At 57.2% G+C, this 12,302-nt stretch overlaps 5 protein-coding genes across 5 annotated transcripts; 4 read left to right on the forward strand and 1 right to left on the reverse strand.

Moving 5' to 3' along the window:
- Positions 1-1,776: 1,776 nt before the first annotated feature.
- Positions 1,777-2,301, forward strand: VTJ04DRAFT_8846 (uncharacterized protein; the record flags this gene model as incomplete). Its single annotated transcript, XM_069367327.1, has 2 exons — positions 1,777-1,906; positions 2,033-2,301. The coding sequence occupies 2 exons, from the start codon at positions 1,777-1,779 to the stop codon at positions 2,299-2,301; spliced, it is 399 nt and encodes a 132-aa protein (XP_069215667.1).
- A 153-nt stretch (positions 2,302-2,454) lies between these two features.
- Positions 2,455-2,739, forward strand: VTJ04DRAFT_8847 (uncharacterized protein; the record flags this gene model as incomplete). Its single annotated transcript, XM_069367328.1, has 1 exon — positions 2,455-2,739. One exon carries the CDS (start codon positions 2,455-2,457, stop codon positions 2,737-2,739), a length of 285 nt encoding a protein of 94 aa, XP_069215668.1.
- Positions 2,740-3,298: 559 nt separating this feature from the next.
- VTJ04DRAFT_8848 (uncharacterized protein) lies at positions 3,299-7,807 on the reverse strand (the record flags this gene model as incomplete). The annotated part of the gene is made up of 2 exons (XM_069367329.1): positions 3,299-7,473; positions 7,537-7,807. The coding sequence occupies 2 exons, from the start codon at positions 7,805-7,807 to the stop codon at positions 3,299-3,301; spliced, it is 4,446 nt and encodes a 1,481-aa protein (XP_069215669.1).
- Positions 7,808-8,495: 688 nt separating this feature from the next.
- On the forward strand, positions 8,496-9,746 carry VTJ04DRAFT_8849 (uncharacterized protein; the record flags this gene model as incomplete). Its single annotated transcript, XM_069367330.1, has 1 exon — positions 8,496-9,746. The coding sequence occupies one exon, from the start codon at positions 8,496-8,498 to the stop codon at positions 9,744-9,746; it is 1,251 nt and encodes a 416-aa protein (XP_069215670.1).
- Positions 9,747-10,575: 829 nt separating this feature from the next.
- VTJ04DRAFT_8850 (uncharacterized protein) lies at positions 10,576-11,447 on the forward strand (the record flags this gene model as incomplete). The annotated part of the gene is made up of 3 exons (XM_069367332.1): positions 10,576-10,624; positions 10,723-10,794; positions 10,900-11,447. The coding sequence occupies 3 exons, from the start codon at positions 10,576-10,578 to the stop codon at positions 11,445-11,447; spliced, it is 669 nt and encodes a 222-aa protein (XP_069215671.1).
- Between the last annotated feature and the right edge of the window lie 855 nt (positions 11,448-12,302).

Below are 12,302 nucleotides of genomic sequence, written 5' to 3' on the forward strand. Positions count from 1 at the left end.
GGGGGCGGGCGTTGGACCAGAAAAAGCCCATGTGCGACGTGATGCCGAGCTTGAGGTCACCAAATGTCCTGATTTCGCTGGGATCCATTGTCAAAGGAATGATGGGAGAAATGGGAGGAGGAAAAGAATCAGCAGCAAGGAGATAAACTCTTGGGGTGTCTGGATTTTACTGTGGGTGAAAATACTGAGTGCTGTCGTGACTGTCGAGGGTCTCGTAGATAGATGTCTCAGTAACCACATGTGACGGCAATTGTCGACCTTTTCACTCCAAGTCCCTTTGCTCCCACTCTCCAGACAACCCCGCAAACGCCCATCACCACCATGAGAGCTAAGTCCCCGACATGAGGGACGAATAGAATACACAAGACCGTCTTTCTCCCCATGTTTCAGCTCATGCATGTCAAGTGTTGATGCCAAATCGAGCATCCCTTCTGAAGGCCCCAAGCCTCATCGAGGAATGATACCATCAGCTGAGATCAGGACTGAGTCGACATCTGCTCGATGGTGGGCTGGGCAACCCTACTGATCCGGACGAGGAGAACACACCTACAGAGAGCCATTTTCTCTGAAGTAGCTCCTCTGTATAAGTTTTTGCATGTCGTGTGCAGAGACACAGAATCATCCCACCTAGGTTAGTCGAGTCTGCTCTGGTTTGTTACAACCTTATTCCATAGCCAAAGACGGGGTGGTTCAAATGACACCTGGCGCAAGCTTCCACAAGATCTTCCCTCTGCAGGTTGTCATTGCTTTCGGAAAACCTTAACTCACAGGTAGAGCTGATGCAGGATTCGACGCTGGTTCTGCCGGTGGCGGTGGGCTTTTCCATCACGAAGGCCAAGGAGCCGCCGACATACCTCTGGAGTACCATCGCTACGTGCCTGCGTGCACGCCTTGTATGTACAGCCGTGGGCAATCTTCTGTCAGGAGCGCAGCACGCCAAAAAAAGATTTTTGCTGTTAGCTATATGCAGTCTGCCGTTTGCCAAGAGTGCAGTTCTTCCTCCTCCGACTCCGTCAGAGATCTGGACATGGCCCCTTGGTCAGGAGACATGCACAAGTGAAGCCTCGTTGTCGTCACACAACGCCATGACTTGCATGTCGACGGGGAAGCCCGACCGAGCCGGTGTCGCTGCCCCCGACCGCTGTAGAGTACATAGTTAGACCCCGGGGAGTTGGTCTCGGTTTCGGGTCGTCGTGCGTTCAGAGTGCATGTACGCAGCCTTTCGGAAACCAACATAGCACATGCACGGCCGGGCCGAACCCGAGATGCGTCACCATCGATCCGGTCGGTTGGGTCATGATCATGCAGACGTTGGATAGTTGTAGCAGAACTGTGGTAACCGCGCCGCTTGATTCGATATTTACCTACTTCCACAGTAGGCTTCTTTCTCTTGGGCTGTTTGTTTATTTGTGTTACCCCTGAAATTCAGGGGTCGGTTCGTTAAAATGTTTGTCCGAGCATCCTGCCTGGGATCAAGCACCGATCGATCGATGACGTCATGACCCGTAGAACAACCAACTTCGCCGTCATGGAACGAGCCAGACTCATCGACGGGGAGCACAACAGCCAGTTCAAGGCAGGTTTCCAAGAGCCAATTGATTTCCACATGTTTTCCATCTTCTCCATCATCGTCACTTTTGTTCCTCAGCCATAAAATCCCGCCTGCAATCACCAAAAACCCCCTCCCCATCGCATCCGTATCCGTCAAACATCAGCCAGCAGCACAACAGCAACACCACCACCTCTCCAACAACAACATCATCAACAACAACCAAAATGCCTCCCCGCACCCTCCTTACCGTCCTCCGCCCTTCCATCACTGCCTCCTTCTTCTCCGCCCCATCCCGGCGGAGCATCATCACCATCACCAACCACCTCCGCGCTCCGCTCAAAGAAAACACCACCAGTAAGTCTTTACCCTTACCATTCCCAACCCATCCCCATCCCCCCTCAGTCAACCCATACACACCTACCTACCTCTCCATCCAAGACACTCGTCATTAACCTTTTCTCCCTTCCACCCCGCAAGCAGCCGATCCCCCCGAACAGTCCGAGATCAACATCCAAGTGCACGACTCCCTGCGCCTCCAGCGCAGCGGTAAGGGCCAGTGGAAGGCTGAGCTGGCGTCGGTCAGCGAGGAGTGCGTCAAGGCCGACCGCGACGAGGCCCTGCCCGAGGAGGGTAGTGCTGAAGCAGCAGTCAAAGGCCCCGAGGCGATCCGCCGGCTGCAGGAGAAGACCAAGGGCAAAGCCGAGGAGATTCGGAAGCATATGGAGGAGATAAAGGGGGAGTTGCACTAATTTGTTTTTCTCTGCTGGATTCGTTTGTGTTCCTTGGAGGATTGGGATGTGGTTTGGGGGGGATGTCTTGGGTTGAGTTCCTTTCTGGTTGATGTGCTGTTTTGTTCTTGATGACCTATTATGACTTTTTGCCTGGTTGCTTGATGGTGTGTGATGCTGTCTTCCGGTTGTCGAGGATTCTGCCCACTCATTTCTGTCACTCTTTCTCCTTTACATGTTCTATTATCCGCTTGGGATATTTGTCATTCTCTTTGCCAGCACAGAAACCAGATTGACACCACAACTCAACACAAGGGAATAAAAGTTACATCACGACAACCAACCTTCGATTCAACGGAGGAGTCGATGTTTGGAGGCAGAGGGTGTTGTGTTGAGAAATCGATGATAATTATCAGAAAACACCGGATGTTGGATGGCGGACACAGAGACGAAGATTGAGCGTTTTGTAGGACAGCAGTTTCATGGCGTTGGACATAGGTATGTACATACATGCATACAACCACAGACTTGCCCACGAACGGAGAAAAGTATGTCCAAATACAACCAACCCCGAGGGAATCTCCCCGGGCAAAGTGTGATTAACACTCCCGACTGTCTCTGACTCCCTAAGTCCACAACCATGAAGCAACCAGAGAACCATGCTCAAGCAGAAATGCCTCTCACCCCGAGAAGCACCCGAGAGAAGGCTAGGTCCCTACTCTTACATACCCTTCCGGGTCCCATCAGAGATACACCTACATAGTTATCCACCATCCATTGAAATGATGGTGGTTCGAAGTCAGCCACAATAAAACAGAAGGGGTATCACACAGGCTTTTACCAGGCCCCAATCAAACAATAATAAACCACGCCCCAGCCCAACCATTACCCCCAGCCCTAACTCCGTTATTCCCATTCCTCATCCCCGGCTCACCTACTCCTACACAGCCAACATCAACATCAATCCCCATCTCACTTACTCTTACACACTCACCATCAACATCAACACCAACACCAATCAACCCCGTCCCCTCCCCCTCCCCCTCCCCCTTCCCCTCCCACGTCCTCGTCCTCTTCCAACACCGCCCCGAATCACCATCCCGCGCCCTCTAGTCGGCAGGATAGGCCGCGCCGGGATATCCTCGTCATCCTCGTCATCATCATCATCGTCCGAGTAATCTTCCGACGCCGGCTCCCCGCCATGGCCACGACCACGGCCGCGGTCACGGCTCGACGAGGACTCATCGTACCCTGATCCAGATCCAGACCCAGATGGCGACGCGTCATCCTCATCATCATTGCCGTCGTCGCGATAGCTTGCACCCGAATAATAATCCTCCTCCTCGTCCTCCAAATCTCCGAGCCTGACAATCGTAAAACCCACCGGCTTCGGCGGAGGGGATGGTGCGCGCGGAGGCGAGGGCGACGGTTCTTCCGCTTCAGGTTTCGCTTCGGGAGAGGCAGACGACTGCGCGCGTTGCTCCTCCTGCGTGTGGACAGGCTTAGGCCTGGCTTCCCGTTCGGGGGAACGTGACTTGGCCGGGGCTGCGTTGGTAGTAGAACGGGCCGCGGAAGCGGGGGCGGGGGCGGGGGTTGTCGAGACGCTTTGAGACTTTGACGCTGCTGCTGACCTCGTAGCCGTCCGCGAGGCGGGTTCGCTATCGTCGTCCCTGGCGGGAGGAGACCTCGACGGACTGCGCTCCTCGTCCGAGATCGGCTCCTCTGCAGCCGTCGGGTCAAACTCGCCATCAGAGTTGTCCGATTCATCCCGAGCGCTGGACCTCGTGAGCCCACCGCGGCCTCTACGGCCGCGGCCCCTGCTGGGCCTGCCTCGACCACGAGGAGCTGCACCCCTGCCCGGTGTATAGTTCGACTCTGCTGAAGTTTCACGGGCCTCGCTCGTACTCGTGGTGGTCTCTCTCGTAGTCGTCGTCTCCTTCGTAGCCGGGGTGGGCGTGGCGGGTTTGCTGGCCGGACCAGAGCTCCTACGCGAACTGATCCGGAACTTCTTGCCCCGGAGCCGCATCTTGTCAACGATGGACATGTAAGGAATGCCAACAGAAATGGAGGTGGTGGCAGGAGCATGGGACTTCTCTTCAGTCCTGCGTGGAGGCCGGCCACGTCTCTTAGGCTCGGACGGCTCCGGCTCGCGTTCTACGAGCTCGCCGTTCTCGTCAAACTGGTCAAGCCGCTCAGCCAACTGCGCGTCCATGCCCTCGTCGTCAGAATCCTCGGCGTCTGCACCCGACGTGCGCGCCCGTGGAGGCCGGCCACGCCTCTTCCCGGACGGCGCCGCCGGGGCGGCCTTGGGCTCTGGAGTTTTGCTCTGCAGCGGCGCAGATGCATCTGATTTCCTCGGCCGGCCCCGTTTCCTCGGAGCGGCTGAAGCAGGCTGGACTGTGGGGTCTTCGGTGCCTGGCGGGGCAGACCTGCCTGTCATGGAGAAGATGGCTGCCGAAGCAAGATCCAAAGGGTCCTTGCTGGCGTTGTCGGCACTGGCTTGGTCGTTCTGGACGGGGGCTGCCGCAGGTTTCGGCTTGGGTTCCACAATCTCGTCAAACTCATCCTCGCCCTGCTGATCCACAGCATACGAGACCCGAGGTCGCGCGTGCCGGAGGGCAGGCCTGTGAGGAGAAGGTGAACGCGGCTCGCGGGGCTCCTCAGTCGTCGCAGCACCTTCTGCGGGGGCTGCGGTTTGTACAGCGCCTGTGCCGTCGGCTGGGCCAGCCTGGTCCGCTTGGGGAGCGCCAGACACGGTTTGGCTGTCGTTAAACAGGGCCGGGTCCATGTTGCTCAGCGCAACTTCCTGAGGATCGTGGTGCGGCGTGTGATGGACCTTCGGCTTCTTTCGGTAGGATTTTGGGCCCTTGAAGTCGGGGTCGTCATCTTCTTCATGCCTGGCTCGTCGCTTCGCGATGCGGAGTTGCTTCTTCAAGTACTCGGGCATCTCTGGCTCATCGTCAATGACCATGGCCTCGGGCGGAGGCGCCTGGTACGGATCGAACAAGATCCTGTCGGGGCTGTCATCTTGCTCGTAGTAGCCCATGCCGAGCATCCTTTCGCGCCCGAGGACCGACGGATCTGGGTATGATGACTGGTCCTGGCCATCCACCATGGACACGTCGCCCACCTCAGCTCCTCCATTCGGATATGGATGCTGCCCGTTGGCCATGTCCAGTGCGGCACCGTACCCGCCCATCGGGGCGGGCCCCGGGCCCGCCCTGTAGCCATCCGCTAACGGCTGTTGCCCGGAAGCACCCTCCGCGCTCCCTGACATGGTACCATTCGGCAAAGCCTGCGTCACATCGATCTGCTGCTTTGCCTTTTCGGCCTCGGCGGCTTGCTGCAAGCGCTGCATGCGCTTGCTCGAGAGGCTCCGGCTCTCATCACCAACATTCCTGAGCCAAGACAGATTGTGAACCCGGAAGTCCACAAGAGACTCGACACTGCGGTCGTCCGCAATCCGGCGAGTGTCGTGGCCAAGTAGTGTGTTCTTCGGGATGTAGGGCACGCCGTTGCCTGCGCGACGGCAAGCACCACAGTTGCAAATCTTGCGGCACTTGGGGCACTGCCACATCTCGTCCTGCATGACGACCTGCGGCATCATGTCGAAGGCACGATAGAGCACGCCGTAGCAGTATGCTTCTGTGCAGCCCGGAGTCTTGCAGAAAGCCAGCTTGTAGGTGTAGTCCTTGTGCTGACAGACGTGGCAACGGTGGACGTCACCCTTTTTCCTCTTCCTCTTGTACTTCTTTTTCTTGATGGGCCGCCCGTTGTCGTCGACCTCAACTTCGGACTCCTCGGACTCGACCTGAGGCTGCACCTGTTCTTTGATATTGTTCCAAGGCCGTTTGCGGAGCTGTTCCTGACATATTTGGGCAACCGACTTCTTGCCGAGGCGCTTGCGAGCCAACTCGAGTGGGAGCGGGGAGCTCTCAAAATCGACGTACCCATCGTTCTTGATGATGAGCGAACGCCAGGTCTCATAGCGATCGACGAGGTCGGACCAACGCCACTGTTCACACCAAGTGAGGTTGGAGATGCAGTAGCATGAGCGACCCATGCAGTAGCACTCCATGCAAATGTCGTACGTGTCCAGGTCGCCGTTGGCCAGCTCGCGTACGCAGTTCTTGCACGTGAGGAAGCGGTTGAAGATGTTGGCGCGGCAGTACGAACATGTAATGTTGGAATCGTATTCGATGAACTCGACCTCCTTCTCGCGGGTGGCAAACATCTCGTCGAGAAGGATTTCGGTGTAGAGGCGGAACAAAGCCTTGAAGTCAGCAGCCATCTGCTTCATGCGGACCGAACTCTTGATGAGGTCCTGGCCGAAACCGAGAAGGCCGAGATCGGCGGTTTGTTCCATCTCAGTCATCTGGCGGTAATACTTGTCGAGGGTGTAAAATATGATGGCCTTGTTCTTGTACTGCTCATCGCGACACACAAGACGGGCCTTGGGAAGAGCCTCGTGGAGGGCCATCTGAAGTGTCTCGACAGTTGTCCGATTCCAGGCAACTTTGATGGTGCGGGTGCCACGATTCCAAACCTGATGCGGGGCGAGCGGTGGGACAAGGATGAAATCGCCAACCTTTTGCTCGACAATGTAGACAGGGAAGGTGGCCTTCTTCCAGGCGTTGATTTGCGCAAAGTGCTTCTCGATTTCGATGTCATGGCCGAGCATAGACAAGAAGTATTCTGCGACGACCTCCCGGTCCTTGGTCTCCGTCATGAACCAAATGGAACTTCCAGGCTTCTCGCCGTTCTCGTCGCCCGATGCGTCGACCATGATGTTCTGTCCCAGACTTGCGCACATCTCGCGGTGGGCCGGGGTATAGGTGCCCTCGTGGCCGATGTAGCACATGAGGTTCTGGGCGCGCATCTCCTCGGGCAGGCTGCTCATCAAGTCGCCTGCAGGCGCCGGGGCATGGCCCTCGGGAAACATGTCGTCCGCGCCTCTACCAACCCGCTCTTCGACATTCTCGTTCATGTAGAACAGATTCGGGGGGATGATGCGCTTGAGATGCTCATGCCACTCTGGGGGGCAGTCGATGTCTTTGAGGTACAATCGTTGGCGGCGCTCATCACGGAAGGTAGCCGGAGTCAACAGGTTCGTCAAAAGCTTCATGGACCGAAGGTAGTGGCCGATGGTCATGGGGATATCGGTCTGGGCGACGAGATCACGGACATTCTCGGCTGGAACCTGTTAGAGAGCCATGCTTCAACAAGACCGGGATCATAACGTCAAGCATTGCATACGCTTCTTATTATACGTCCTCTCCAGCCACTCGGCGCTGAAGAGCGACTTGGGCAACCGGTCGTTCCATTTCTCGATGACCAGCGGCTTCCCACCATGGATGACATGTAAGTACACCAGCCTCTCAAACTCCTGGGGGCCGAGATTTCGGATTTGGGCAGCCGAGATTCGTGTCACCCAGTGGAAATTCGGGGTGCGCTCGACCAGGGCGTGGAGGTCCAGGTCGGGGGGAATTGGGTCAAATTTGGCCTGTGGATGCTGTGCGGGCGGCATCTTGGTGGCCGGTTGTGCGAGAAGAGAGTATCAGCTCGCAGATTGACGCCATCAAACGCCGGATGCTACATTGCAGATGTCGACAGAGAATCGATATGAGATGGCGGTGGAGGGCCGAGTATGGGCTGTCGCAGAATCGGATATTTCGAGGTGTGGTGGTGGTGGTGCCCGGAGTATTGGCGGATGACGGAATGCAGCTCGGCCGAAGGTGAAGGTGCAGCTGTCGCCAAAAGTTGGAGACGCGATGACACGATGGAGCAGCGATGAAAGCGCGTCGCTGGATTCGGCGGGGGATTGACAGGGGATTGACAGGTGGGGCAGGTACTGGCAACTCATAGAGAAGCGCATTCCAGATCCGGGGAAGTCTTGGCGAGAAGTGAGTGGGGCCGCGATGCAACCTCCAACTCCAAAGTGAACTTCACCCAACCTCGACTTGCCTCAACTTGATGAGCTCGACGAGGGGAATTAAGCAAAGGCTTCTCTTCTTTCTTCCTTCTTTGTTTTACATGGGGATGGAAGAAACTAATTTGTCTGCCTGAGAGTTGTTACAGGGATTTGGGTCTCATTTTTTTTTCATTATTTTTTGTCCGTCAAACTCTCTCGTTTGGTCTTGTTTGGACCCGGAAAAAGGGAAAAAGGGACAGAAAAGGAGTATCAACAACCATTGTGACCTCAACATCTCTCACCAATGCCGACATGTAGGCTGCTACACAGGCTGCCATTGAGGCATGCCTTATCAAAAAGAACCAGCCTCACCACATCACACCATCCTTCCTTCATCCTTCGACCCTCCCAGACCCAAACGGCACTCTCAACACCTCGATCCCTCGGTCTCGCAGCATATCGCGGCCTCCCAACCCACTCCTTGACCGCCTATCACACAACCACGAAGCTTCTCTCCACCACTGCCTCTCCTACCCCTCTCCCCACCAACCCCGACCCCCCAGCCTACCAACCGCCCAAAACCGGCCTCCTCTCCCTCCTCCCAGCCTCATGGGTCCCCTACGCCGAGCTCACCCGCATCGACAAGCCCGTGGGCGCCTACTACCTCTACTTCCCCTGCGTCTTCTCCACCTTCCTCGCCGCTCCGCTCGCCACCCCGATCGCCTCCCCGGTCACCGTGGTCGGCACCTCCCTCCTCTTCCTCGCCGGCGCCGTCATCATGCGCGGCGCCGGCTGCACCATCAACGACCTCTGGGACCGCAACCTGGACCCGCACGTCGCGCGCACCCGCCTGCGCCCGCTGGCCCGGGGCGCCGTGACCCCCTTCCAGGCGCTCGTCTTCACAGGTGCCCAACTGCTCGCGGGGCTGGCGGTGCTGCTGCAGTTCCCGCCGGCGTGCTTCTTCTACGCCACGCCGAGTCTGTTGTTCGTCGCCACGTATCCGCTGGCCAAGCGCGTGACGTACTACCCGCAGTTTGTGCTCGGGCTGACCTTCTCGTGGGGCGCGATTATGGGTTTCCCCGCGCTCGGGGTCGATTTGCTCGCCGACACGGGCGCGCAGGTCGCCGCGGGGTGCTTGTACCTGTCCAACGTCGCGTGGACGGTGCTCTATGATATGATCTACGCGCATATGGATGTGAAGGATGACGCCAAGGCCGGCATCAAGAGCATTGCGCTTAAGCATTATGGCAGGACGAAGCAGGTGTTGAGCGGCCTGGCGCTGGTTCAGGTCGCGCTGCTGGCGGGTGCCGGGACTGCTGTGGGTGCTGGTCCGGCGTTTTACGTTGGCAGCTGCGGAGGTGCGTTGGTGACGCTGGGGATCATGATTCGGAGGGTCAACCTCAACAGTGTCAAGGATTGCTGGTGGTGGTTCGTCAATGGCTGCTGGATTACGGGTGGCGCCATTACGGTCGGCCTGGCTGCAGATTATTTCATCAAGTATGCTGGGAAGGAGGAGAAATCCGATGACGATGTTGCAGAGGCCCGGTTGGCTTGACCAGGAGATGTGGACATGTACAATTAGATTTCGTGGTTGTATTCTAGACATGGTCCATGAGGGCTGCTGGGTATTGAGCAGCATGCCATCATATGTGCAAATGAGCATCGCAGCCAAGTCTCACAGTTGCTGGGCATGATTCTATCAACTCTTTCTGTGGCTTGTAAGGCCCACCACTCTTGACTGTTCATGGAACCTACAACTCCAGAGTGCTTCGAATCTTAACTAAAGTAAACAATCGTCCGAGTTCTGCGTGAAGTAAACAAACCCGCCCCCTAATCACAGGAACCATAGGAGCAGTTCGTACCTATAGGAGAGTCATGAACCGACTGAACTTGCACTCCCACACTTCGTGTTCATGGACTCCAGATGACAATACGGAAACACAACGCTCAGCGTCTCCCTGGTCAACAATCCCCCCAACTCGGTCATCTGAATCATCACATCAGTCCTCATTAGATCCAATACATGACTTGATGGGGCAATATAAATCCAGTTTCCGTGTTCGGAATGGATAAATCACCACCTCATTCTCTGAAACATCACCGACAGCCATACTCGCCCTGGGAGAAGTCGAAAAACTCCCGGCCAAACGTGCACCCGCCGGTAGACACCTAAAAGGCAAAAAAGGCAGAAAGAATGGCGGCATCTTCCGGCCGCGGTGTGGTCCAAGTTCCCCGCAAGCAGCTCGCACTGATTGGAGACCCGACCCTCAGCTTGTTTTTTCTGAACCTGAAGTTTTATGAAACAACTTCGGCTCGCACCACGTCCGACTCGCCCTCTCGTTTTCTTTTTTTTCACCAACAAGCTTCGTCATCGCCGCGACAACATGGTGTCGCCAAAGAAGTCTCCCAAGAAGGAGAACAAGGAAGAGCAACGTAAGTATTGAAATTGTTCAAGTGCTCCCTGCCAAGACCTGTCGCTGGAATTGTCGCCATTGTCGTCGTGATGGTCGGTCGCTCACAGGAATTTCCAGCGGCCGTCGAGGACGATCTCCTCACTCCCGAGGAGATCGCGGAGATCGAGCGAGGGCTCGGTGATGTTGGTCGTGAGTACACCCACCTTCAATCCATCCACAACCCTTTCATGCCGCGTTCACCTTTTGCCAGCTCACCCCACTAACCCTGTTGTTCTTTTCTTCATCATTCCTTAGGTGGGAGCGACTTCCCCATGGCTTCTCGCCGGGCCCGCTCGGCCTCCACCTCGTCGGCCGGAAGTTTCGGTCGTGCTGCCGGTGCCGGTGCCGGTGCTGCCTCCCTGCCGGCCCCGCCTCCCCCCGCGCGTGCCCCTCCTGCGCCGCCTGCCGTCCCTGCCGCCGTCCCCGCCGGCACCACCACCACCACCTCTTCTGCCATCTCGGCCGCCGCTCTTCGCGGCACCTCCCTGGAGACCATCCGGGAGAGCATTTCGGAGCTCTCCCAGATCGGTCTCCCGCCCTCTCCGCTCCGTCTGCCTGTCCCCGCTGTCCGGCCGATGCTCCCAAGCGATTGGGACATTGCCTACCCGGGGTTGGGACCAGAGGATGGTTCGGGCGAGGGGGTCGGCGTGGTGTCTGAGAAGGCGGCGGGCAAGAGGAAGGAAGGGTTGTTTGTCCCGTCGCCGTTGAGGAAGCAGTTCGTGCCTGACGACGAGGAGGAGGAGGGTGAGGGGTTCACGAGTGGTGGTGGTGGTGGTGGTGGTTGTCAGCTGGGGGGCAAGTAGAGTTTGTCCCCTGCTAGGCCACACGATGTGGCCTATGAGTCGTTTGTGCCGTCGCGTCCGGCTCCCGTTCCTCCTTCTCTTGCGGGTAGGATGACGGTCGAGGACAAGGCCGGTAAGGGTGGTGGTGATGGAAAGGCTGGCGAGCACAAGGGCAGGGCCAGCAAGTTTACCGAGGTCATCAAGTCGACGGTGAAGAGGTCGGCTTCGTTGTTGTCGCCCAAGAGGAAGGGCTTGAAGAAAGGTAAGCTCATGTTCACTTTCGTTAAGGTTCGGCCAGATGCTCACCATGTGAATGTAGTCGACACGTCAAAGCCGTTGCCACCTCTCCCGTCAGGCACGAACATCTTGCCTCCATTGCGTAAGTGTCTTGGTTGTGGAAGTCAGGGGGCCGCGGAAGTTGGAGAGGTCGCGGAAACCGGAGAATCCGCGACAATCGGGATAAGAACGTGAACTGACCAAGTCCAATGCTGTTCAGGTGAAAATAATGAGACGTTGACCCGACCAGCCACCAACCTAGCGCCCGCGACCCGAGACAGGACCCTCGAACCCAGCCCGACTCGTGCTCCCCGTGTCAACCAAGGCCGAATTCACCGGCTTCATCCCCGGTTCCGGAGGCACGCTGTCGACTTGACCAACATTTTCTCTTTCTCCGCAACTGGGACTTCGTCAGCGACAACATCCGCGACAGAAACCACGACCACAAGCATGGCTTCTTCAGTCCCGGACGAACAAACCGCCCCAAATCCTCTCTCCCGGATGGCGTCGAATAACTCTGTCGTGACTGTCACGTCCGAAGTGACCATTACTTCTTCGCCCAGGTCGGAATCCCCAGTCGGTGAAGCCCGCATCGACCCG

This window comes from Mycothermus thermophilus (assembly GCF_041956435.1).
Source record: "Mycothermus thermophilus strain CBS 625.91 unplaced genomic scaffold VTJ04scaffold_6, whole genome shotgun sequence".
Taxonomy (NCBI): domain Eukaryota; kingdom Fungi; phylum Ascomycota; class Sordariomycetes; order Sordariales; family Chaetomiaceae; genus Mycothermus; species Mycothermus thermophilus.